At 53.6% G+C, this 27,617-nt stretch overlaps 2 protein-coding genes and 1 pseudogene across 4 annotated transcripts in view; 2 read left to right on the top strand and 1 right to left on the bottom strand.

The window, feature by feature from the left end:
- The first annotated feature begins 1,156 nt into the window (after nucleotides 1-1,156).
- The window catches only part of LOC140455173 (uncharacterized), a 459,457-nt gene continuing 432,996 nt past the window's right edge, over nucleotides 1,157-27,617 (top strand). For all 3 annotated transcript variants that reach the window (XM_072549879.1, XM_072549878.1, XM_072549877.1), the window contains exon 1: nucleotides 1,157-1,237. In XM_072549879.1, the coding sequence (XP_072405980.1) occupies nucleotides 1,165-1,237 (73 nt within the window). In that variant the 5' untranslated portion in view covers nucleotides 1,157-1,164. The remainder of the gene's footprint in view (nucleotides 1,238-27,617) is intronic.
- On the top strand, nucleotides 6,205-14,760 carry LOC140455176 (chloride intracellular channel protein 1-like; annotated as a pseudogene).
- Nucleotides 23,437-27,617, bottom strand: part of LOC140455046 (uncharacterized) — a 47,987-nt gene continuing 43,806 nt past the window's right edge. Inside the window, exons 5-6 of the mRNA XM_072549714.1 lie at nucleotides 26,433-26,623; nucleotides 23,437-23,568 (exon numbers count right to left, since the gene is read on the bottom strand). Of these exons, the coding sequence (XP_072405815.1) occupies nucleotides 23,437-23,568; nucleotides 26,433-26,623 (323 nt within the window). The remainder of the gene's footprint in view (nucleotides 23,569-26,432; nucleotides 26,624-27,617) is intronic.

Below are 27,617 nucleotides of genomic sequence, written 5' to 3'. Positions count from 1 at the left end.
GTTAGGTATTCTGTATGATGTGTGACGGGATGGTAGTGTACAGTCAGAGGGATACAAAACGGCTTCCCGCACCCCCCAAAACGGCTCCAGGACCTGGGATTGGAATACCCAGACCAGGACGACGCCCGCTGTGATCAATCAGCTGGTTTTGGACAGGCCCAACGTAAGGGCCATTCGGCCCCTCGAGAGTGTTTCACCGTTCTATACCATGGTGCCCCACCTTCACTTCCTCACCTGCTCTCCATTAACCCTCTTCCGATTAGCTCCCAGCGTTGGGCAAAGATGTTCTATCTCTCCGAGACCCAGAAACAGGAGGGAGAGCCTGCTGTGCCGTTAGACCCCCCCCCCCCCCCCCCCCCAATTCCCCAACTGATGGGGAACTCTCTCGATCTCAGCCTTCAGTATACACACAGATTCTGCCCCCACACCTCTCTCTCTCTCTGTGGCAAGGGGTTTGAAAGACCTACAACCCCCCTGAGAGAAGGAACCCCATCCCATCCCATCCCCGTCTGAAATGGGTGCCCCTTTATTCTGCTCTCTGCCCCTTGACTCTCTCCCATGACAGTCGGGTGGGTGGGGAACATTCCCTCAGCACGGACCCTGTCAAGGTCTCTCTCTCTCTGGAATTAGGGAGTGATGTTTCATTCAACTACCTCCAATCGATCGACACCCTCTGAAGCTGCTCTCTGTCTGGGTCTATATTATTCTCTTGCATATAGTGTCTCTGGCTGGGCCCAGCATTTAGTACCTGGCCTTAATTGCCCCCCTTGAGAAGGGATGAGCTGCATTTACTGCCCCTGTCCCTAGTTGGCCCCCTTTGAGAAGGTGGGGGGTGAGCTGCATTTCCTGCCCCTGTCCCTAGTTGCCCCCCTTGAGAAGGTGGGGATGAGCTGCATTTCCTGCCCCTGTCCCTAGTTGCCCCCCTTGAGAAGGTGGGGGTGAGCTGCATTTCCTGCCCCTGTCCCTAGTTGCCCCCCTTGAGAAGGTGGGGGTGAGCTGCCTTCTTGAACCGCTGCAGTCCATGTGCTGTGGGTTAGACCCACAATGTCCCTTAGGGAGGGAATTCCAGGATTGGGACCCAGCCACACTGAAGGAACGGCCGATATATTTCCAAGTCGGGATGGGGAGGGGCTCAGAGGGGAACTTGCAGGGGGTGGGGTTCCCATGGACCTGCTGCCCCTTGTCCTTCTGGATGGAAGTGGCCGTGGGTTTGGAAGGTGCTGTCTGAGGGTCTTTGGTGAGTTTCTGCAGGGTATCTTGTAGATGGTACACACTGCTGTTACTGAGCGTCGGGGGGTGGAGGGAGGGGATGTTTGGGGAGTTTCTGCAGGGTACCTTGTAGATGGTACACACTGCTGTTACTGAGCGTCGGGGGGTGGAGGGAGGGGATGTTTGGGGAGTTTCTGCAGGGTATCTTGTAGATGGTACACACTGCTGTTACTGAGTGTCAGGGGGGTGGAGGGAGGGGATGTTTGGGGAGTTTCTGCAGGGTATCTTGTAGATGGTACACACTGCTGTTACTGAGCGACGGGGGGTGGAGGGAGGGGATGTTTGGGGAGTTTCTGCAGGGTACCTTGTAGATGGTACACACTGCTGTTACTGAGCGTTGGGGGGTGGAGGGAGGGGATGTTTGGGAGTTTCTGCAGGGTATCTTGTAGATGGTACACACTGCTGTTACTGAGTGTCAGGGGGTGGAGGGAGGGGATGTTTGGGGAGTTTCTGCAGGGTATCTTGTAGATGGTACACACTGCTGTTACTGAGCGTTGGGGGGTGGAGGGAGGGGATGTTTGGGGAGTTTCTGCAGGGTACCTTGTAGATGGTACACACTGCTGTTACTGAGTGTCGGGGGGTGGAGGGAGGGGATGTTTGGGGAGTTTCTGCAGGGTATCTTGTAGATGGTACACACTGCTGTTACTGAGTGTCAGGGGGTGGAGGGAGGGGATGTTTGGGGAGTTTCTGCAGGGTATCTTGTAGATGGTACACACTGCTGTTACTGAGTGTCAGGGGGGTGGAGGGAGGGGATGTTTGGGGTGTTTCTGCAGGGTATCTTGTAGATGGTACACACTGCTGTTACTGAGCGTCGGGGGGTGGAGGGAGGGGATGTTTGGGGAGTTTCTGCAGGGTATCTTGTAGATGGTACACACTGCTGAAATTTGTGTCTCTTTGCCCCCACTCTCCTGCCTCCTTCCTGGAGGTGAGGGGGGGGGTGGTGAATGGTCCTCCGTGGGGATCGCCCCCTAGGGAGACAGACAGGGAAACAGCACTAGGGCACCAAGTTCAGGTGGTCAGCCATGTCCATACTGAGGGGTAGCACAGCCTCAAAGTGCCGAATGGCCTCATCTCTCCTGTGTTTGACCTCGCTGCTGGGTACCACCTTTTATTTCACACCCTGTTCTTTGAGGTGTAGTTGGGGGGGTGTGCAGATGGGGGAGGTGAACGAATATGGGAAGTGGGCTCATCGGGGTATCACGACCCGAATGGTCTTCGCGTGCACCCCTGGACCGAGTGGGAGATAGAATCCAATTGATCATTCCTGAGGCACTGGATGTGACACCCCACCCCACCCCACCCCACCCATGGTATCACAAACCACCCCCCACCCCACCCTTTCTCACTGCCTCTGGGTTACTGTCCCTCTGGGCACAGGTCCTGTTCCTGCGCTCGCTCTCTCTCTCTCTCTCGATCGCGCCCCACCCCCCCATTCCTCCGAGAGTATTCTGCTCTGACTGTGATATCCCCGGTTCGTTCACACAACAGCTCCAATGCAGCAGGTGGCCGTTCAGCCCATTGAGGGCCAGCAGCAGCTTCCCTGAGTGAGCGCCGTTACCCAGCCCTTGATGTCCTCCCCAACCTCCCATCTGCCCTGTTACCTTGCCCGCTCTGTGTGCCCCCATCCAGGGCCCTTGGGTGAGTTACTTAGGATGGTGGGGGTGGGGGTGGGAATGGTGGGGAAGGAGGTATTGTATTAAGAGTCCTGTCTGTTTGTCTGAATTCCCAACAGCCCCTCCATCTGTCTCTCGTTGGGACATGGGCAGTGGGGAGGGAGGGCACTATTGCGAGGGCTACTATGGCTGAATAGCTTGCCGATCTGGCTGAGTGGAGCTGGGGAGAGGCCATTCAGCCTCGTGCCTGTACTAGCCGCTCTCCTGTGAGTTGGAGCCAGAAATATTAAAGAATGGGTCACTGGAGACACTTGAGAAGCCTGGGGTCTGATGTGCCTGTTCCTTTTGTAGCCTCCTTCATCCGGACCCCTCTCCCCTCCACAGTCTCGGTGAAGGGGAGCACACGCTTTCCCTGACTTCCCCCCCCCCCCCCTCCATGCCAGTGTCCTCTGGGGTCCCCATCCTTTCGCCAATAAGCTCCCCTTCTCCCTTTCTAATCTGTCCAGATCCCTGGGGATTCCTCTTTCTCCACCACCCCCCCTCCCCCCCAAACCGCTCCACCTATTCCGATCTGCCCCTTCCTTCCTGGAAATGTTTCTGGAAAATTCTTAGCCCTTGCTAACTACCACAAGGATTTGCGATCAGTGGTACGGTGGGCAGTGAATGAGGTTACCCGGATTGTGAAGAGATCTTGATTCACTGGGTCCCTGGGCCGAGGAGTGGCCGATGGAGTATAATTTGGATAAATGTGAGGGAATGAAGTTTGGTAAAACGCACAAGGGCTGGACTTCTACCGTGACAATCGAGCTTTGGAGGAAGGGTTGTTGAACAGAGAGACCATCAGGGTTCAGGGTATGTGATTCTTTGACGTTTGTGTCACACACAGATAGTGTGGTTAAGGCAGCGTTTAGCACACCTGCCTTTGTCGCTCAGAGCTTTGAGTATAGGGGTTGTGACATTATGTTGAGTTTGTACAGATCATTAGTCAGGCCTTTTCTGGAATACCATTTTGAGTTTTGGTCTCCGATATCAGAAGGATATTAAGAAGTTGGAGAGGATTCAGAAGAGATTTACCAGGGTGTTGCCAGGAATGGAGGGAGAGGCTGAATAGGCTGGGGCTGTTTTCCTGGAGCATCGGAGGCTGAGGGGTGACCTTATAGAGGTTTAGGCTGAACAGACAAGGTCATTTCCCCAGGGTGGGGATTTCAAGACTAGGGGGTGCAATTTTAAGGTCAGAGGAGAAAGATTTAATAAAGACATGAAGGGTAATTTTTACGGAGTGGTTTGTGTGTGGAATGACCTGAGGAAGTTGTAGATATGGTCAGAGTTACAATATTTAAAACACATTTGGACAAGTTAATGGATAGGAAAGGGTTGAGGGACATGGAGCAGGCAGGTTGGACTGGTTTAGTTTGGATTATGGTTAGCACGGACTGGTTGGTTCAAAGGATCTGTTTCTGTGCTGAATGACTCTGTGTGATATTATTGGAAATCTAGGTTCCAAATTGGAAAGGTTGGGTTGAGCACGCAGGAACTGGAGGAGGGCTGTTCAGCCCCTCCTACAGTCTGAGAGAGTCTGAAACCTCTCCTGCCCTTATTGTGTGTGGGAGAGCTTCCTAACGTCTCTCCCTGAACGCTCTGCGCCCACATTCTCAGGCTCTGCCCCCAAGGCTCTGGCATCCCCAACCAGTGGGAAGAGTTTCTCTTTGTCTAACTCTGTTGTTTCCTGTTAATACACTGAAGACATCAATCAGATTTCCACCCACCCACCCCTTAACCTGCTAAATGCTAGAGAAAACATTTGCAAAATCATTTGTCTATTCATTTGTATAATTGCTCCTCCTATCTTCACACCCAGAGTCCAGCTCTTGTGCTTGGTTTCAGTTTGCATTCGGAGAGTGATAAAGGGATGTCTGCTTATGTTTATACTTGCATTTCATTTCCTAAAACTGTGAGGTGACCAGTTCAGTCCTTTCAGAAGCAAGATTGGGCCGTTGCTGAGCAACACCGGGAGACCAAACCCAGATTTTTCTGAACATAGTCAGAGTGATCCAAGAGCTCAGGAAGTTTCTGTCGGAGATGCCCGGTCTGTGACAGCGAGGATGTTATGATTTCCGTGGTGTCCAAAGAGAGTTGGGAACACAGCCTTCCCAACAGTGTAAGAGCAGTCTGCTGGAGCCATGTTAAGGATTTAGTGAGCTGTGTTAGCACTACATTTAAGGGAAAGTCTGAGTTAGTGTGTTGCTGGAAAAGCACAGCAGGTCAGGCAGCATCCGAGGAGCTGGAGAATTGACGTTTTTGGGCAAAAGCCCTTCATCAGGAATGTGGATTGACGGAGAGAGGTGGGGGGGGGGGCTGCTGAGAGATAATATGGGAGTGGAAGGGATGGTAGGTGCAGATGAGGGGGTGGTCAGTGGTAGAGAAGATGGACGGGTGTTGGGGGAACATCTCTGGGGCGCACGCACCAAACAACCGTGCTGCCCTGCAGCCGAACACTTCAACTCTCCTTCCAGCTCCACCAAGGACATGCAAGTCCTGTGCCGCCTCCACCACCAAATCCAAGCCACCCGGCACCTGGAGAAGAATGCCTCATTTTCCACCTTGGGACCCTCCAACCACAAGGCATCAATGTCGATTTCACCAGTTTTCTCATCTCTCCTCCCCCCACCTCATCCCAGATCCAACCCTCCAATTCGGCACCACCCTTTTAAACTGTCCTACCTGTCCATCCTCCTTTCCAACTATCTGCTCCAAACACCCCCCCAACCTATCAATATCACCCCCACCTCCATCTACCTATCGCCTTCCCAGCTACCTGCCCCACAGCTCCACCCCCACCTTCCTACTTATCTCTCAACCACCTTCCCCTCCCCATTCCTGAAGAAGGGCTTAGGCCCGAAATGTTGATTCTCCTACGTCACAGTTGCTGCCTGACCTGTTGTGCTTTTCCTGCTGTGTTTTTATTTGTGACCTTTACCATAAACCCTTTTGGATGAGTCCCATGTCCAGTGTAGGTCTGTGTGTGCGTCTGACTCTGTGCGTGAATAAATTGTTCCCTCGCTCATTGTACAGCGGCAGCCTCTTGTGGACACCTTCAGGAGCTGCCTTTCTGTTGTCTGGGAGAGAATGCTCTTGGATCGACAGTGTCTGACAGACAGTACGTACGAGGCCCTTCGGTCCATTAGCGTTGTCGTACCAGCCTCTCCTCCTTTCCCCCCCGCCGACACTGGTGAAGGAGCTGGGTCTGACCGATCTCCTGAGGGGTGCGGAGGGGGTGTTGTTGATATTGAAGTATATTTCTGATCTCTTTGCCCCCCAAGGCGGCAGTGATGGACAGAGCATCGGGAACTGCCCTTTCTCACAGAGACTCTTCATGGTGCTCTGGCTGAAAGGAGTGACCTTCAACGTCACCACCGTCGATATGAGGAGGTGAGGGGGTGGGGGAGGGGGGTGGTGAATGGGAGGAGGGGTGTGAGGAGGTGAGGGGGACGGGGGTGGGAGGAGGTGAAGGGGAGGTCTGGGGAGGGGGTGTCAGTAGGGGACGGGGTGGGGGGAGGGGGAGGGGGGTGTGAGGTGGTGAATGGGAGGCCCAGGGAGGGGTGTGACTGGGGGAGGGGGGTGTGTGGGAGAAGGGGAGGGGGGTGTGAGGAGGTGAGGGGGAGGTCCAGGGAGAGGGGGAGGGGGGTGTGGGGTGGTGAAGGGGAGGTCTGGGGAGGGGGGGTGTGGTGGTGAGGGGGAGGTCCGGGGAGGAGGGTGAGAGGGGAGGAGGGGTGTGAGGAGGTGAGGGGGAGGTCCAGGGAGAGGGGGAGGGGGGGTGGGAGGTGGTGAAGGGGAGGCCCGAGGGGGGGGTGTGTGTGAGAAGGGGAGGGGGGTGTGAGGGGGAGAGGGGTGTGTGGTGGTGAGGGGGAGGTCTGGGGAGGGGGTGTCAGTAGGGGACGGGGTGGGGAGAGGGGGAGGGGGGTGTGAGGTGGTGAAGGGGAGGTCCAGGGAGGGGGGGTGGGAGAGGGGGACGGGGGTGTGAGGTGATGAGCCGGGGGATGGGGGTGTGAGGGTGGGGGAAGTGTGAGAGAGGGAGGGGTGTGTACGGGGGAGAGGGGATGGGGGAGGGGGAGAGAGAGAGAGAGAGAGAGAGAGAGAGAGAGAGAGAGAGAGAGAGAGAGTGTGAGGTGGTGGAGGGGGGGGAGGGGGATTGGGGGGGGGTGCGAGGTGGTGAACCGGGGGATGGGTGTCACTACAAGGACCAGCATCTGTGGGGCTGAGGGTCACCACAGCCCCTCCCTCCTGAGAGTCTGGGGTGAACTGCCTGGGGATGTGGTGGGGAGGAAGGTGCGATTGAGGATTTTTCGAGGGTGGGGAGGGGCAGGTGAGAGGCGGCACAATGAGCCGATGGACTGAACGGCCTCCCGTGCTGTTTGAATTTTAAAGCAACAAACCCCCCCCCCCCCGGACCTGGAGGGGTCTGGGTGTGAGTGGAGGGCCCAGGCAGTTTTGAGATCCCCCTCCCCCCATTCCCATCTCCCTGATCTGTCTCCCGGTTTCTCTGCCCCCCCTGCCCCACCCCAGAAAGTTTGAGAACCGGTTCCTGGAGGATCTCGCCCTGGGACCCAGCCCCCATTCCTGCTCTACGACAACGAGGTGAAGACTGACACAAACAAGATCGAGGAATTCCTGGAAGAGACCCTCAGTCCTCCCAAGTAAGTGACATTCGCTCGCTCACCCGTGTGGTGGACCCTCGTGAAGGGGAGGTTTCGGAGACAAGGGGGATCAATGGGGACCGATTGGGGAAAACTCCCTCCTGGAGGGTCAGCACAGTGTCGATGTCCCGAATGTCCTCTTCCTGTGCTGCCAGGAGCAGGGTCAGAGGCTGGGAATCCTGCAGCGAGGAACTCCCCTACTGACTCCCCCCAAAAACCTGTCCCACCATCTACAAGGCACAAGGCAGGAGGGTGAGGGAATACTCCCCACTTTCCCCAGATGGGGGCAGTTCCAACAACACTCAAGAAGCTCAACACCATCCAGGGACAAAGTAGTCCCCACTTGATTGGCACAACATCCCAAACATCCCCTCCCTCCACTCCCCCGACACTCAGTAACAGCAGTGTGTACCATCTACAAGGTACCCTGCAGAAACTCCCCAAACATCCCCTCCTTCCACCCCCCGACGCTCAGTAACAGCAGTGTGTACCATCTACAATATACCCTGCACAAACTCACCAAAGACCCTGAGACAGCACCTTCCAAACCCACGGCCACTTCCATCCAGAAGGACAAGGGGCAGCAGATCCATGGGAACACCATCCCCTGCAAGTTCCCCATCCGAGCCCCTCACCATCCCGACTTGGAAATATATCGGCCGTTCCTTCAGAGTGGCTGAGTTCCAATCCTGGAATTCTAGACAATAGGTGCAGGAGTAGGCCATTCTGCCCTTTGAGCCTGCACCACCATTCAATATGATCATGGCTGATCATCCTTAATCAGTATCCTGTTCCTGCCTTATATCCATAACCCTTGATTCCACTATCCTTGAGAGCTCTATCCAACTCTTTCTTAAATGAATCCAGAGACTGGGCCTCCACTGCCCTCTGGGGCAGAGCATTCCACACAGCCACCACTCTCTGGGTGAAGAAGTTTCTCCTCAACTCTGTCCTAAAAGGTCTACCCTGTATTTTAAGCTGTGTCCTCTGGTTTGGCACTCACCCATCAGCGGAAACATGTTTCCTGCCTCCAGAGTGTCCAATCCTTTAATAATCTTATATGTCTCAATCAGATCCCCTCTCAGTCTTCTAAACTCAAGGGTATACAAGCCCAGTCGCTCCAGTCTTTCAGCGTAAGGTAGTCCCACCATTCCAGGAATTGACCTCGTGAACCTACGCTGCACTCCCTCAATAACCAGAATGTCTTTCCTCAAATTTGGAGACCAGAACTATACACAGTACTCCAGGTGTGGTCTCACCAGGGCCCTGTACAGCTGCAGAAGAACCTCTTTGCTTCTATAACTCAATCCCTCTTGTTATGAAGGCCAGCATGTTATTAGCCTTCTTCACTACCTGCTGTACCTTCATTGACTGGTGTACAAGAACACCCAGATCTCTCTGTATTGCCCCTTTACCTAAATTGATTCCATTTAGGTAGTAATCTGCCTTCCTGTTCTTGCCACCAAAGTGGATAACCATACATTTATCCACATTAAACTGCATCTGCCATGCATCTGACCACTCGCCTAACCTGTCCAGGTCACCCTGTAATCTCCTAACATCCTCCTCACATTTCACCCTGCCACCCAGCTTAGTATCATCAGAAAATTTACTAATGTTTCCTTTAATGCCTCAAAAAGGAGCTGCTGTTATAGCCAGAAATGTTTCCTGTCCTCCATCTTGAATTACCCAGAATCCTTTGAAGAAGTAACAGAGGATTGAGGGCAGAGTGGTAGATGTGATCTATATAGACTTCAGTAAGTCGTTCGACAAGGTTCCCCATGGGAGACTGATTAGCAAGGTTAGATCTCATGGAATACAGGGAGAACTAGCCATTTAGATACAGAACTGGCTCAAAGGTAGAAGACAGAGGGTGGTGGTGGAGGGTTGTTTTCAGACTGGAGGCCTGTGACCAGTGGAGTGCCACAAGGATCGGTGCTGGGTCCACTACTTTTTGTCATTTACATAAATGATTTGGATGCGAGCATAAGAGGTACAGTTAGTAAGTTTGCAGATGACACCAAAAGTGGAGGTGGAGTGGACAACGAAGAGGGTTACCTCAGATTACAACAGGATCTGGACCAGATGGGCCAATGGGCTGAGAAGTGGCAGATGGAGTTTAATTCAGATAAATGTGAGCTGCTGCATTTTGGGAAAGTAAATCTTAGCAGGACTTATACACTTAATGGTAAGGTCACAGGGAGTGTTGCTGAACAGAGAGATCTTGGAGTGCAGGTTCATAGCTCCTTGAAAGTGGAGTCACAGGTAGATAGGATAGTGAAGAAGGTGTTAGGTATGCTTTCCTTTATTTGTCAGAGTATTGAGTTCCCTGCTTTCTCTCTCTCTCTCCCCCTTCCTGGTAAGGGGGGACAACATTAGCTACCCTCCAATCCACAGGAACTGATCCTGAACTTAATGGAATTTATATTTGCCAGGAATTGGTGTTGGAGAGACTGTTAGGTCTGAAGATTGATAAGTCCCTGGGGCCTGATGGTCTACACCTCAGGGTACTGAAGGAGGTGGCTCGAGAAATTGTGGATGCGTTGGTGATTATTTTCCAGAGTTCGATAGATTCGGGATCAGTTCCTGCGGATTGGTGGGTGGCTAATGTTGTACCACTTTTTAAGAAAGGTGGGAGAGAGAAAGCAGGAAATTAGAGACCAGTTAGTCTGATCTCAGTGGTGGGAAAGATGCTGGAGTCAATTATAAAGGATGAAATTACGACACATCTGGATAGTAGTAACAGGCTAGGTCAGAGTCAGCATGGATTTATAAAGGGGAAATCATGCTTGACTAATCTTCTGGAATTTTTTGAGGATGTAACTCTGAAGATGGACGAGGGAGATCCAGTAGATGTAGTGTACCTGGACTTTCAGAAAGCTTTTGATAAAGTCTCACATAGGACGTTAGTGAGCAAATTTAGGGCGCAAGGTATTGGGGGCAAAGTACTAACTTGGATTGAAAGTTGATTGGCTGATAGGAAACAAAGAGTAGTAATAAATGGCTCCATTTCGGAATGGCAGGCAGTGACCAGTGGGGTACCACAGGGATCAGTGCTGGGACCGCAGCTTTTTACAATATATATTAATGATATAGAAGATGGTATTAGTGATAACATTAGCAAATTTGCTGATGATACTAAGCTGGGTGGCAGGGTGAAATGTGAGGAGGATGTTAGGAGATTACAGGGTGACCTGGACAGGTTAGGTGAGTGGTCAGATGCATGGTAGATGCAGTTTAATGTGGATAAATGTGTGATTATCCACTTTGGTGACAAGAAGAGGAAGGCAGATTACTACCTAAATGGAATCAATTTAGGTAAAGGGGCAATACAGAGAGATCTGGGTGTTCTTGTACACCAATCAATGAAGGTAAGCATGCAGGTACAGCAGGTAGTGAAGAAGGCTAATAGCATGCTGGCCTTCATAACAAGAGGGATTGAGTTATAGAAGCAAAGAGGTGCTTCTACAGCTGTACAGGGCCCTGGTGAGACCACACCTGGAGTACTGTGTGCAGTTCTGGTCTCCAAATTTGAGGAAAGACATTCTGGCTATTGAGGGAGTGCAGCGTAGGTTCACGAGGTCAATTCCTGGAATGGTGGGACTACCTTACGCTGAAAGACTGGAGCGACTGGGCTTGTATACCCTTGAGTTTAGAAGACTGAGAGGGGATCTGATTGAGACATATAAGATTATTAAAGGATTGGACACTCTGGAGGCAGGAAACATGTTTCTGCTGATGGGTGAGTGCCGAACCAGAGGACACAGCTTAAAAATACAGGGTAGACCTTTTAGGACAGAGTTGAGGAGAAACTTCTTCACCCAGAGAGTGGTGGCTGTGTGGAATGCTCTGCCCCAGAGGGCAGTGGAGGCCCAGTCTCTGGATTCATTTAAGAAAGAGTTGGATAGAGCTCTCAAAGATAGTGGAATCAAGGGTTATGGATATAAGGCAGGAACAGGATACTGATTAAGGATGATCAGCCATGATCATATTGAATGGTGGTGCAGACTCGAAGGGCAGAATGGCCTACTCCTGCACCTATTGTCTGAATCTATAGAACTCTGGAAAATAATCACCAACGCATCCACAATTTCTTGAGCCACCTCCTTCAGTTCCCTGGGATGTAGACCATCAGGCCCCAGGGACTTACCAACCTTCAGACCTAACAGTCTCTCCAACACCAATTCCTGGCAAATATAATTCCCTTCAGTCCATCCATTACCCTCTGTCCTTCAGCCACTATTACACCTGGGCGATTGCTTGTGTTCCCCCCCCCCCAGTGAATACAGATCTGAAGATCCAATTCAACCACCTCCCTCCCTAAGGGACGTTGTGGGTCTACCCACAGCACATGGACTGCAGCGGTTCAAGAAGGCAGCTCACCCCCACCTTCTCAAGGGGAGGGGCAACCTAGGGACAGGGGCAGGAAATGCAGCTCACCCCCACCTTCTCAAGAGGGGCAACTAGGGACAGGGGCAGGAAATGCAGCTCACCCCCACCTTCTTAAGGGGGGGGCAACTAGGGACAGGGGCAGTAAATGCAGCTCACCCCCACCTTCTCAAGGGGGGGGGCAACTAGGGACAGGGGCAGGAAATGCAGCTCACCCCCACCTTCTCAAGGGGGGCAACTAGGGACAGGGGCAGGAAATGCAGCTCACCCCCACCTTCTCAAGAGGGGCAACTAGGGACAGGGGCAGGAAATGCAGCTCACCCCCACCTTCTCAAGGGGGGGGCAACTAGGGACAGGGGCAGGAAATGCAGCTCACCCCCACCTTCTCAAGGGGGGCAACTAGGGACAGGGGCAGGAAATGCAGCTCACCCCCACCTTCTCAAGGGGGGGCAACTAGGGACAGGGGCAGGAAATGCAGCTCACCCCCACCTTCTCAAGGGGGGGGGGCAACTAGGGACAGGGGCAGGAAATGCAGCTCACCCCCACCTTCTCAAGGGGGGGGGCAACTAGGGACAGGGGCAGGAAATGCAGCTCACCCCCACCTTCTCAAGGGGGGGGGGCAACTAGGGACAGGGGCAGGAAATGCAGCTCACCCCCACCTTCTCAAGAGGGGGCAACTAGGGACAGGGGCAGGAATGCAGCTCACCCCACCTTCTCAAGGGGGGGCAACTAGGACTGGGGCAGTAAATGCAGCTCATCCCCACCTTCCCAAGGGGGGAGGGGCAACTAGGGACCAGAGCAGTAATGCAGCTCCCCCTACCTTCTCAAGGGGGCAACTAGGGACAGGGGCAGGAAATGCAGCTCACCCCCACCTTCTCAAGGGGGGCAACTAGGGACAGGGGCAGTAAATGCAGCTCACCCCCACCTTCTTAAGGGGGGGGCAACTAGGGACAGGGGCAGTAAATGCAGCTCCCCCTACCTTCTCAAGGGGGCAACTAGGGACAGGGGCAGGAAATGCAGCTCACCCCCACCTTCTCAAGGGGGGCAACTAGGGACAGGGGCAGGAAATGCAGCTCACCCCCACCTTCTCAAGGGGGGGCAACTAGGGACTGGGGCAGGAAATGCAGCTTACCCCCACCTTCTGAAAGGGGGCAACTAAGGACAGGGGCAGGAAATGCAGCTCACCCCCACCTTCTCAAGGGGGGGCAACTAGGGACAGGGGCAGTAAATGCAGCTCCCCCCTACCTTCCTGGGGTGGGTGTGGTTTTATAATCCCGTGCCCGTGCCCAGTGAAGGGGGTATTTGAAGGTGGGTTGTGCTGAGTGTGTATGGGAGGGGTAGATGGTTCCCATTGCTGACTGTGTTCTCTGTTCTCTTTTTGTCTCATCCTTTGTTGCCCCCCCCGTTCAGGTACCCACGCCTGTCTGCCCGGAATCCAGAATCAAACGCCGCAGGGAGCAACATCTTCTCCAAGTTCTCCGCCTACATCAAGAACCCCAACCCTGCCCAGAACGACAGTGAGTGGGGGGAGGGGCTGCTGGGGTAGTGTCCGTGGCTCTGTCCTGACTGTACTCCCTCTTCCCCGCAGTGCTGGAGAAGGGGCTGGGAGAGGGTCTGGGTGGTAGTGTCTGTGTCTCTGTCCTGACCATTATCCCCACGGTGCTGGAGAAGGGGCTGGGAGAGGGTCTGCTGAGTGGTAGTGTCCATGTCTCTGTCCTGACTGTACTCCCCCCTCCCTGCAGCGCTGGAGAAGGGCCTGTTGAGGGCGTTACAGAGCCTCGATGTCTTCCTGTGTACTCCCCTGCCAGAGGAGATCGATGAGAACAGTACTGAGGAACAGAGCGCCTCCTGCACCTGCAGGAAGTTCCTGGATGGCAACGAGCTGACCCTTGCCGACTGTAACCTGCTGCCGAAGCTGCACATCGTCCAGGTAACCCCTGACCCCTGACCCTACCACCGGGCCATTTGGCCCATCTGCTGTCTTCCCCTGCGACCCAACTTCGCCCTCTTCCCCCTGCCTTGGCCAAAGCAGGATGGGTGTAAGACATGGGGGAGGGGGGGGGGCACTGTCGCTTCCCAGAAACCCCTGTAGAGGGGTCAGTGTGGACTCCGACGGGCCGAATGGCCTGCTCTGACCCCAAAGACCGTCCCACCCAGACCTGTCCCTGTAACCCTGTGTCTCCTCCTGGGGAATTACAGAGGGGGGGTAACGGAGAATCGTCTGCCCATTGGGTGTCCAGCTGGCACCCCACCCCCCCCACCCTCCCCGGCAGCATGGCCCATACCCCCCCCCCCACCCCCGGGGGTCGTTGGGAGACGGCTGGTGTGGATGAGGAGGGGGCTACGTCAGTAACATGCATGTTGGTAATGAGAGATTGGTAATCCGTCTCTCTGTGTGTCTCCCCCCCAGGTGGTTTGTAGGAAGTACCGAGGGTTTGAGATCCCACAGCAGTTGACCGGTGTGTGGAGATATCTGAAGAATGCTTACCAATGTGAAGAATTTGCCCACACGTGCCCGAAAGACCAGGAGATTGAACTGGCTTACTCCACGGTGGCCAAGCCCCTAAAGTGAGGAGGGGTCCAGTGGCCTGGCCTTGGGTTTTACTGAGGGGGGGGGGGTGGAGGGAAATGTGAGTGGACAGGCCAGTCCCAGTGGATCCGTCCCTTTTGTCTCTAACTCCTCAGGAGCAGTGTTCCCTCACCCACTGTTCTGTATTCTCTCTGCTCTGCCGTCTGCTCCCCCCCACGCTGGTTTTGTTCAAATAAAAAGAGATGTCTATTTATCTTTCCTCAAACCCGTGTGGATGTTTTTGGGAAAAGGAGAGGGAGTGGACACGGTAATTAATACGTGGCTGAAGAAATTCCATCTGCTCCCAGGTATGGAGCAGAACTCTGGTCAGCAATGGGGGTCTGTGTGTCTGTGTGTCTGTGTGTCTGTGTGTCTGTGTGTCTGTGTGTCTGTGTGTCTGTGTGTCTGTGTGTCTGTGTGTCTCTGCCTCCCTCCTCCCCCGTCGCCCTCCCCCCCACCTTCCTGTGGTGTACCACCCTTCACTCACCCACTCACAGGGTGAGGGGGTCACTGGCCAAGCCTGTGTTTATTACCCAGCCCTAATTACCCCAGAGGGCATCTGAGAGTCAACCCCATGACTGTGGGTCTGGAGTCACCTGTAGGCCAGACCAGGTAAGGATGGGCAGTGCCTTTCCCTAAAGGGGAACCTGATGGGATTTTCCAACGATAATTCCAGGTTTTTGGATCCCTGGTCATCATTGTTCAAGAGTCTAAAGTTCCACCATCTCCCGCAGTGGGATTGAACCCAGATCCCCAGATGAACCATCCAGTGGCAATGTCACTCTGCCCTTGACTCCTGTTTGGCCCCTCGATCTAGACTATCCCATTCCCTCAGCAAACACTCCAGCCACCACCCCTTGACAATCTCTGGTGTTACCATCACTGAGTCCCTGCCTCCACTGTCAACATCCTGGGGGTTACCATTGACCACAAACTCAACTGGACTCACCACATAAACACAGCGGCTACAGGAGCAGGTCAGAGGCTGGGAATCCTGCAGCGAGGAACTCCCCTCCTGACTCCTCCCCCCCCCCCCCAAAAAAACCTGTCCCACCATCTACAAGGCACAAGGCAGGAAGGTGAGGGAATACTCCCCACTTTCCCCGGATGGGGGCAGCTCCAACAACACTCCAGAATCTCAACATAGTCTAGGGACAAAGCAGCCCCCGCTTGATTGGCACAACATCCACAAACATCTCCTCCCTCCACCCCCCCGACGCTCAGTAACAGCAGTGTGTACCATCTACAAGATACCCTGCAGAAACTCCCCAAACATCCCCTCCCTCCACCCCCCCGACGCTCAGTAACAGCAGTGTGTACCATCTACAAGATACCCTGCAGAAACTCCCCAAACATCCCCTCCCTCCACCCCCCCGACACTCAGTAACAGCAGTGTGTACCATCTACAAGATACCCTGCAGAAACTCCCCAAACATCCCCTCCCTCCACCCCCCCGACGCTCAGTAACAGCAGTGTGTACCATCTACAAGATACCCTGCAGAAACTCCCCAAACATCCCCTCCCTCCACCCCCCCGACACTCAGTAACAGCAGTGTGTACCATCTACAAGGTACCCTGCAGAAACTCCCCAAACATCCCCTCCCTCCACCCCCCCCGACACTCAGTAACAGCAGTGTGTACCATCTACAAGATACCCTGCAGAAACTCCCCAAACATCCCCTCCCTCCACCTCCCGACGCTCAGTAACAGCAGTGTGTACCATCTACAAGATACCCTGCAGAAACTCACCAAACATTACCTCCCTCCACCTCCCGACGCTCAGTAACAGCAGTGTGTACCATCTACAAGATATCCTGCAGAAACTCCCCAAACATCCCCTCCCTCCCCCCCCGACGCTCAGTAACAGCAGTGCGTACCATCTACAAGGTACCCTGCAGAAACACCCCAAACATCCCCTCCCTCCACCTCCCGACGCTCAGTAACAGCAGTGTGTACCATCTACAAGATATCCTGCAGAAACTCCCCAAACATCCCCTCCCTCCCCCCCCGACGCTCAGTAACAGCAGTGCGTACCATCTACAAGGTACCCTGCAGAAACTCCCCAAACATCCCCTCCCTCCACCCCCCGACGCTCAGTAACAGCAGTGTGTACCATCTACAAGATACCCTGCAGAAACTCCCCAAACATCCCCTCCCTCCACCCCCCGACGCTCAGTAACAGCAGTGTGTACCATCTACAAGGTACCCTGCAGAAACTCCCCAAACATCCCCTCCCTCCACCCCCCGACGCTCAGTAACAGCAGTGTGTACCATCTACAAGGTACCCTGCAGAAACTCACCAAAGACCCTCAGGCAGCACCTTCCAAACCCACGGCCACTTCCATCCAGAAGGACAAGGGGCAGCAGATCCATGGGGACCCCACCCCCTGCAAGTTCCCCTCCAAGCCCCCCCCCATCCCGACTTGGAAATATATCGGCCGTTCCTTCAGTGGGGCTGGGTCCCAATCCTGGAATTCTCTCCCTAAGGGACATTGTGGGTCTACCCACAGCACATGGACTGCAGCGGTTCAAGAAGGCAGCTCACCCCCACCTTCTCAAGGGGGGCAACTAGGGACAGGGGCAGGAAATGCAGCTCACCCCCACCTTCTCAAGGGAGGGGCAACTAGGGACAGGGGCAGGAAATGCAGCTCACCCCCACCTTCTCAAGGGAGGGGCAACTAGGGACAGGGGCAGGAAATGCAGCTCACCCCCACCTTCTCAAGGGAGGGGCAACTAGGGACAGGGGCAGGAAATGCAGCTCACCCCCACCTTCTCAAGGGAGGGGCAACTAGGGACAGGGGCAGGAAATGCAGCTCACCCCCACCTTCTCAAGGGGGGGGCAACTAGGGACAGGGGCAGGAAATGCAGCTCACCCCCACCTTCTCAAAGGGGGGGGGGCAACTAGGGACAGGGGCAGGAAATGCTGGGCCCAGGCACCATTGACCATGCTCCTCAGTAAAACACTGTGATGGGCCCTCACTGTAATTTTGGGGACAGCTAACCCCTGGGGTGTGAGTGCGGCCTGGCTTGAGCTCTCCCCCTCTCTTAAATCACATCTGCCCTCCCTCCCCCTCCATGAAATCCGATTCCCAAAGTAACCTTTCCTGCTGTTTCCAGTTCCCAATCCCCCGCTGACTGACTGACTGACTGATTGCGGAACATTCCCGAACGTAGCAGCTTCTCTCCGGCTGCTACAGCACTGGCTTGTTCACAGCAAACAGCTGAAGGAGCTCAGAAACCCAGACTGTCGCCCGTTCCCCTGCACTGCCAGTCCTCTGGCCCTGGGGCAACACTATCCACACCCCTCTCCATGCAGACCACTCTGTGTCCCCTGTCCTCCAGCTGAACCGCCCCACGCCCCACGCCCCCACCATTTTGGCCCAGTGAAGTACTTTGTCATGACAAACTCCCTGCTGCCTCGGAGCAGCTGATCAGCAATTGAGTCTCGGTGGGATCTTGCTGTGCATACCCATGGCTCCGTGCCTGGCAGAGCCGGACTCTGTGACTCTGGGGGAGGAAGGTTAGAAAGGCCCCAGGCAGTCAGGTTATGTGCGTTTACCGTGCTGGGCTTGGGGAAGTTGGCATTGGGAGGGGGCTAGTATAGACGGTGAGGGCTGAAGTCCCAGCTGCAGGCTGTGTACAATGCTCCCTCACCCTGTACAGGCCAATCCTACCCACCCACGCCCCCCCACCTCCAAAGCTCTGAGCCTCCCTTGTTCCAGCCTCCCCTTCAACAGGGGGAGGAGACCTGCATTTACGTAGCGCCTCTCTCTCTCGAGTGCGCCTTGGCCCCTTCACCCGCAGCCGATCCTCACACAGAAGGATCCCACAGGGTTGGGGGAAGGCGCGCCGTGGGCACCCTCGCCACCGCTTCTTCTTGGAGACCTTTTGCGTGGGATCTTCCTGTGCCTGCCTGCGGTTGGGGAGGACGGTGTCCACCAACACCCTGGAGTCGTTCAGGGAGAGGTGGGCGCCGCAGGGAGTGGAGTGCATTATTTCCCCCGTCCAACTCTATTTTGATTTAATCCCTACCCTCCCCTTCACTGTTTGATCACAGCATCGCCCTTTGATGTGAAGGGCAGGGCTCGTCACAGACCACTCGGGTGTTTCCTTACTTCAGTGTTCACCGCCAACAAGAAGGATTTGTACACCTTGTGTCTTTGATTGTGTCTCACACCTGCATGTGCGTGCACACACACACCCCCACCCCCCATGTGGGTGCTGGGGAGATAACAGCAGGGGGGTGTGTGTGGGGGGGGGGTTTTAACAAACATGTTTAAGAAAAGCAGTTTCAGTTTCATGTCGAACCAAGCCGTGAACAAACAGCCCAGCTCTGCTTCCTGTTCAAACAGCTCCACCAGAGGGAGTGAACGAGAGACTGAGACAGGGAGAGAGAGAGAGAGAGAGTGTGACACTGAAGGAACGCCAATATATTCCCAAGTCGGGATGGGGAGGGTGGGTGCTCCCGTGTCTCTGGGCTCATACTTCACCCCCCCCCCTGTGAGATGGTGGGCAGTGTTAAAGTCACTGTTATAGCCGAGAGTAATGGGTGTGTTTCCCCCCATTCCCCCCCCCCCCCCCCCTCACATTCACCACTCCCCAGTCTCTGTCCCCCAAAACTGCCACGCTGTCTCCCTGGGAATCTGAGCCGATTCCTTCCCCCCCCAGTTCCGCTCTGTGTTTCTCCGAGCAGGTAGCTCCCTCAACCGAGTTCCTCAGATCGCTCCGCAGTTTGATTGTTCCCTATTTGGGATCTTCCTGACGCGCCAATGACTGACTGGATTCTGTTTCCCACCCCGACCCCTGTAAGAACACTGTCCCTCATTCCCAATCCCTCCGCCTCTGCTGTCCTTGAAATAGGAGTCCATCTGGGACGTGCTGGAGTGGAATTGTTCCTCCTGGGAGAAGGTACGTCAATTTCCCCTCCCACATGGTCAACACCACCCTCCAGTGCATCTCCTCCACTTCTTGCATCTCCACCCTTGAACCCACCCCTCCAACTGCAACAAGGATTGAACCCCCCCCCCCAGTCCTCACTTTCCACCCCACTAATCACCGGATACAATGCATTATCCTCTGCCATTTCCACCACCTACAATTAGACCCCATTACCAGAGATGTACTGTATTTCCTTCCCACCCCGATCAGCGTTCCACAGAGACCACTCCCTCTGTGAGTCCCTCGTTAGATCCGCGCTTCCCAGTAACCCACCCTCCACTCCCGGCACCTTCCCATGCTGCAGCAAGAAGTGTAAAACCTGCGCCCACACCTGCCCCCTCATCCCTGTCCAAGGCCCCAAAAGATTCTTTCACATCTGGCAGAGATTTCCCTGCACATCCAAATATCTCATCTAATGTGTCCGTTGCTCTCAATGTGCTCTCGTCTACATTGAGGAGACAGGATGCCACCTCGCAGAACATTTCAGAGAACAGTTCAGAGAACATCTCTGGGGCGCACGTACCAAACAACCGTGCTGCCCTGCAGCCGAACACTTCAACTCTCCTTCCAGCTCCACCAAGGACATGGGATAGGAAGGGCAATCATACAACCAGCCAAGAGGAACAGAATGGGCCCTGGAGGAATATCGGGAGAGTAGGACCAGTCTTAAATGAGGAATCCAGCGGGCTAAAAGGGGTCATGAAATAGCTTTAGTGAGCAGAATTAAGGAGAATCCCAAAGCCTTTTATTCTTATGTAAGAAGCAAGTGGGTAACTCGAGAAAGGTCCACTAAAGGATAAGGAAGGATCGCTGTGTGTCAAACCTGACAGAATGGGTGAGATTCTGAATGATTACCTTGCACTGGTGTTCACTGAGGAAAGGGACATGATAAATGTTGAGATTAGGGATAGACATTTGATTACTCTGGATCACGCTGACATAAGCAGGGAAGATGTGTTGGGTAGGCTAGAGTGTATTAAGGTGGACAACTCCCCAGGACCGGATGGGATCTACTCCAGGTTGCTGAGGGAGGCGAGAGAGGAAATAGCTGGGGCCCTGACAGATATCTTTGTGGCATCCTTAAACACAGGTGAGGTGCTGGAGGACTGGAGGGTTGCTCATGTTGTCCACCGTACAACAAGGGTGGAAAGGATATTCCAGGTAACTACAGACCAATGAGCCTGACATCAACGATGGAAAAGTTGCTGGAGAAGGAACTGAGGGATAAAATCTTTTTTATATTTGGAAAATGATGGGCTTATCAGTGATAGGCAACATAGTTTTGTGCAGGGGAGACCGTGCCTTACTAACTTAATAGAGTTCTTTGAGGAAGTGACCAAATTGATAGATGAAGGAAGGGTTGTAGATGTCATAAACGTGGACTTTAGTAAAGCATTTGATAAGATTCCCCATGGTAAACTAATGGGAAAAGTGAAGTCACATGGTGTGCAAGGTGTTCTACCGAGGTGGAGAAAGAACTGGTTGAGCAACAGGAGACAGAGAGTAGTAGTTGAAGGGAGTTTTTCAAAATGGAGAAAGGTGACCAGTGGTGTTCCACAGGGCTCGGTGCTGGGGCCACTGTTGTCTGTGATATACATAAATGATCTGGAAGAGGGCATTGTTGGGCTGATCAGTAAGTTTGCAGATGACACAAAGATTGGTGGAGTACCAGAAAGCATAGGGGACTGTCAAAGAATACAGTGGAATATAGATCGACTGGAGAGTTGGGCGAAGCAGTGGCAGATGGAGTTCAATCCAGGTAAATGTGAGGTGATTCATTTTGGGAAATCTAATTCTAGAGAAAATTACACAGTAAATGGAAAAGCCTTGGGAAAAGTTGATGAGCAGAGAGATCTGGGAGTTCAGGTCCATTGTACCCTGAAGGTTGCTGCATAGGTGGATAGAGTGATCAAGAAGGCATATGGTATGGTTGCCTTTCATCGGACGGGGCAGTGAGTATAAGAGCTGGCAGGCCACGTTAAAATTGTACAAGACATTGGTTCGGCTGCATTTAGAATACTGTGTACACTTCTGGTCGCCACATTTGGAGAGGGTGCAGAGAAGGTTTACAAAGATGTTGCCAGGTATGGAAGGTGCTAGCTATGAAGAGAGGTTGAGTGGGTTAGGATTGTTTTCATTAGAAAAAAGTAGATTGAGGGGGGAACCTGATTGAGGTCTACAAAATCATGAAGGGTATGGACAGAGTGGACAGGGTAGATAGAGATAAGCTTTTTCCCAGGGTGAAGGATTCAATAACCAGAGGTTACGCTTTCAAGGTGAGAGGTGAAAAGTTTAAGGGGAATACACGCGGCAAGTGCTTTACACAGAAGGTAGTAGGTGCCTGGAACGCGTTGCCAGCAGAGATAGGGACGGTAGATTCGTTTAAGACGCATCTGGACAGATGCGTGAGTCGATGGGTAGCATAGGGATACAGATGCTTAGGAATTGGACAGCAGGTTTAGATAATGGGTTTAGATTGGCTCAGGCTTGGAGGGCCCAAGGGCCTGTTCCTGGGCTCGAAATGTTCTTGGTACACACTGCTGCTAAGAACAATCTACAAGATACCCTGCAGAAACCCCCCAAACATCCCCTCCCTCCACCCCCCCCGATGCTCAGTAACAGCAGTGTGTACCATCTACAAGATACCCTGCAGAAACTCCCCAAACATCCCCTCCCTCCACCCCCGACGCTCAGTAACAGCAGTGTGTACCATCTACAAGATACCCTGCAGAAACTCCCCAAACATCCCCTCCCTCCACCCCCCGACGCTCAGTAACAGCAGTGTGTACCATCTACAAGGTACCCTGCAGAAACTCCCCAAACATCCCCTCCCTCCACCCCCCGACACTCAGTAACAGCAGTGTGTACCATCAACAAGGTACCCTGCAGAAACTCACCAAACATCCCCTCTCTCCAACCCCCGACACTCAGTAACAGCAGTGTGTACCATCTACAAGGTACCCTGCAGAAACTCCCCAAACATCCCCTCCCTCCACCCCCGACACTCAGTAACAGCAGTGTGTACCATCTACAAGGTACCCTGCAGAAACTCCCCAAACATCCCCTCCCTCCACCCCCGACGCTCAGTAACAGCAGTGTGTACCATCTACAAGGTACCCTACAGAGTTCCACCAAAGATCCTCAGGCAGCACCTTCCAAACCCACGGCCACTTCCATCCAGAAGGACAAGGGGCTGCGGATCCATGGGAACACCATCCCCTGCAAGTTCTCCTCCGAGCCCCTCACCATCCCGACTTGGATGGGGGGCAGTCTAGGGACAGCGTAATAAATGCTGGGCCTCTCCAGAGAGAGCTACATCACAGCAATCAATCTACAAAGATTGAACCATGAGATTGAAAGAAAGTTCAGACCAGTGCCCTTACCAATTCACCTTTTTAATTTACATCAGAAAAAATAAACCGGGTACAGAAGATTTAATATACATTCAGGAATTTCAGATGATACATAGTTAATGGAATACTCCAAGTGGGAAAATGGAGATTTAAGCACAGATCCCATTCCCAGAAACTACACTATGAGTGAGAGAGTGAGAGAGAGTGAGAGAGAGCATGTATGTGCGCTGGGTGTATTTGAGAGTCTGCGTATGCGTGTGTGCTCACTCCACCCAGGAGCAAATCTGGAGAAGTAACTAATCACCCAGCTCTCCAGCAATACCCAATCCAGAAAGGAAGGAGAAACCAATCCAGAACAAGGTGTTCCACAACCTGGGAGGGGAATCCAAAAAAGGGAGGGGAAAGGGGAGAGAGGAGCAAGGGAGGGGGAAAGGGGAGAGAGGAGCAAGGGAGCGGAGGAGGGAGGGCGAGGGAGAGAGATCAAGGGAGCAGAGGAGGGAGGTGGAGAGAAGGACAAACTCTTCTGATCATGATCCTGTAACTCCATGGTATCTCTCATTGATCTGGTGGAGAAAACTCAGCAGACCTGGCAGTGTCTGAGGTGTGAGATGTTAACATTTGGAGTCCACGTTGACAGGGTTCAGGAAGACCCACAAGCTCGAGCAGGAAGGAGAGACCATTGGCAATTCTTGTGGCTGTTCATCATCACCGACAGCGTGCAGATCGAAATCTAGGGTCATCCCCTTGACAAACAAGCAACAACAGCAGAGAGAGACAGGAGGTTAGTTCCGAACCTGGAATCACGCAGATCCGGACCATCAGGGCAAACGGAGGCCAATTCAGCCCTTTCCACCATTCCATGGGACCCCCAGCCACAATCCTGGAGCAGTCCTGGGGGGGTGGGGTCCCCATATCTTGGGAATGGGTGACTGGCCCTGAAGGCAGACCAGGACTCGGCCAATCTCAGGGATGAAGGGACTATCTGATGGAGAGGGAATGGGGTCCTGGTCCCCACTCGGGAGTTGAGAAGATTGAGAGGTGACCTTATCGATACAGAGAGCATTCACAGGGTGAGCTGACAGGGGGAAGAGATGGGGGAGAGGGTATTCCCCTCTTGGGTGGGAGACTCTAGGACCCACAGGGGCACCATCTCAGAGTGAGGCTAACCCATTGAAGACGGAGATGGGGAGGAATTACTTCACTCTCCGATGGGAGTGAATCTGTGGGATTCCCTATCGCAGAGAGCTGTCGAGGGGTGAGAGAGTGAAAGAGACAGAGATAGAGAAGGAGGCAGAGGAGATAGAGAGAGAGAGAAAAAGAATGAGAGAAAGAGAGAAGGAGAGAGGAAGAGGGAAGAGAGTGTGCGACAGGACAGCACGAGAGAGAGGGGGGAGAGTGGGTTTTAACGTGTTAAAGGGCGACAGGGTCTAGGCAGGGAGGGAGGGAGAGAGGATCTCAGCGATGATTGGTAGTAAAGGACAGACCAGGGTCTGAAGGACCGAATGGCCTCGTGGTTCGTGATGGGCTGGCAGGGGAGGCATGAAGGGAGCTCACCTTGACACTCTCTGTGGTCTCACAGGGTCTGCTTCATAGTGACCTTCAACAGCACAGAGTCACTGAACTGTTCTGGGAGAGTGGACACCAGCTGATCTCTCATTCGGTCCATCTTCCAAAAGAGCCTGCTCCGGAGACACACACACAGAGAGAGAGAGAGAGGAACCCTTTACACTTCACCCAGCCCTCACCCCAGGGAGATTTAACCACCACACCCCCACTAGTCAAAACACTCCCGAGTCAATCCAGCCTCACTCTACATCCTGGGAAAATCACTTGGGAATCCAGTCCCCAGTGGAATGCAATCCCTCCGATTCCAGACAAAGGAACAGTGTACTGCACACCAGCGGTAACCTCCCTAACCATACACAAAGCTTCATCGTCACCATCCCGCCCGGATACTCAATGTCCCTAATAATGACAAGTCTCCCATCGTCACCATCCCGCCCGGATACTCAATGTCCCTAATAACGACAAGTCTCCCAACGTCACCATCCCGCACGGATACTCAATGTCCCTAATAACGACAAGTCTCCCATCGTCACCATCCCGCCCGGATACTCAATGTCCCTAATAACGACAATTCTCCGATAATCACCATCCCGCCCGGATACTCAATGTCCCTAATACCGACAAGTCTCCGATTGTCACCATCCCGCCCGGATACTCAATGTCCCTATAACGACAAGTCTCCGATAATCACCATCCCGCCCGGATACTCAATGTCCTAATAAGGACAAGTCTCCCATCGTCACCATCCCGCCCGGATACACAATGTCCCTAATAACGACAAGTCTCCGATCATCACCATCCCACCCGGATACTCAATGTCCCTAATAACGACAAGTCTCCCATCGTCACCATCCCGCCCGGATACTCAATGTCCCTAATAACGACAAGTCTCCCATCGTCATCATCCCGCCCGGATACACAATGTCCCTAATAACGACAAGTCTCCGATCATCACCATCCCACCCGGATACTCAATGTCCCTAATAACGACAAGTCTCCCATCGTCACCATCCCACCCGGATACTCAATGTCCCTAATAACGACAAGTCTCCGATCGTCACCATCCCGCCCGGATACTCAATGTCCCTAATAACGACAAGTCTCCGGATCATCACCATCCCGCCCGGATACTCAATGTCCCTAATAACGACAAGTCTCCCATCATCACCATCCCGCCCGGATACTCAATGTCCCTAATAACGGACAAGTCTCCCATCGTCACCATCCCGCCCGGATACACAATGTCCCTAATAACGACAAGTCTCCCATCGTCCACCATCCCGCCCGGATACACAATGTCCCTAATAACGACAAGTCTCCGATCATCACCATCCCGCCCGGATACTCAATGTCCCTAATAACGACAAGTCTCCCATCGTCACCATCCCGCCCGGATACTCAATGTCCCTAATAACGACAAGTCTCCCATCGTCACCATCCCACCCGGATACTCAATGTCCCTAATAACGACAAGTCTCCCATCGTCACCATCCCACCCGGATACTCAATGTCCCTAATAACGACAAGTCTCCGATCGTCACCATCCCGCCCGGATACTCAATGCCCTGACTATAATGACAAGTCCCAATGTGTCTACTTTAACCACCTTCTCCTGCTACCTTCATGGATCTGTGGACATGCACAGCAAGATCCCATTACTCCTCTGTAACTCCCCCAGGGGTCCCACCATTCAAACCGAATGTCACCAGGAAAGGATCAGAGGGGTATGGGCTAGGAGCAGGTAAGTGGGCCTGGTCTATTTTGGCATGACGGTCAGCATGGATGGTCAGTAGGGCCGAAGGGGCTGTTTCTGTGCTCTCCAACCCCAAGATCCTGACACCCAAACCCCGAACTCCGAACCCCCAACCCCGAAACCCTGACCCCCAACAGCCCAACGTCCCAACACCCAGACCCACATCTTGTACCAAGACCCCTACCCCCGAAGCACCTGAACCCAAAGTCCCCAACACCCTGACACCATGACCCCAACACCCTGAACCCCCTGATTCCCAAGACCCCAGGTTGGGAGGGAAGGCCCTACCAGGATCACTTGGTCCTTGTGTTCCAGTATTCCCCTCAGGTCCTCCAGTTCGGTCAAACATTCCTGAACCCGAGTTGACTGTAAGGTCTGGAGTTTGGCCACTTCCTGCTCTCTGGCGGAGAGCTGTGTCCGGAGACTCCGGACTTTCTCGGCCTCACTGGCCAGCACTTCCCGGTGACGTTCCGATAATTCTGAGGGAGGACAGAAAGCAGCCTCAAAAACCAAAAGGGGGAAATAACACACACAGACACACACACACACAGACAGACACACAGACACAGACACAGACACACACACAGACACACACAGACACAGACACAGACAGACACAGACACATACACACAGACACACACAGACACACACAGACACAGACAGACACAGACACACACAGACCACACACAGACACATACACAGACACACACACAGACAGACACACACAGACACAGACAGACACAGACACAGACAGGACACAGACACACATATTCCTACACACAGACACAGACCACAGACAGACACAGACAGACACACACACACATATTCCTACACACAGACACACACACAGACACCACACACACACAGACACAGACACAGACACAGCACCAAAGGAACACATCTCCAAACACAACGGGAAATTATTCCCAAACTGGGGATTAAAGGTGGAGGAACAATGAGATGGATTCCGTTTACACGCGGAGGAGACAGCAGGAAGCGGCCCTTCGGCCCCTCCAACCTGTCACCCTTCCAACTCAGTCTCCCCTGCCCACTTACTCCCCCAAATCCTTTATCCCCTGAGAATGAGATCTCCCTCTTCTAGATGTTGTGTTCCCCACCCCAGCCCCCTCTCTGTGGGGGGGGGGGGGTGTGAATCCCACAGGGTCCCCAGTCTCGGGGGGAGGACATTCCTCCTCACCTCAGTCTGACACGGCCCACCCCGTATCCTTACACAGTGACCCCCACCCCCCCCCCACCCCCCTCCCCTCCCCAGTCCTGGTCATCAGGACCATCCTGCCTGTGTTTACCCTGTCCAATCCCTGTTGGGATTTTATACCTTTCTGAGATCCCACCCCACCTCCTCATTCTCCTAACCTCCAGTGAACATAATCCCAACCCCATCCGGTCTCTCTTCCTCAGTCCAGTCCTGTCATCCCAGGGATCAGTTTGGGAAACCATCGCTGTTCTCCCTCC

This window comes from Chiloscyllium punctatum, chromosome 30, assembly GCF_047496795.1.
Source record: "Chiloscyllium punctatum isolate Juve2018m chromosome 30, sChiPun1.3, whole genome shotgun sequence".
NCBI classification, from domain to species: Eukaryota; Metazoa; Chordata; class Chondrichthyes; order Orectolobiformes; family Hemiscylliidae; genus Chiloscyllium; species Chiloscyllium punctatum.
Note: the sequence above shows the minus strand (reverse complement) of the source record. Positions and strands in the feature narration are given on the sequence as shown.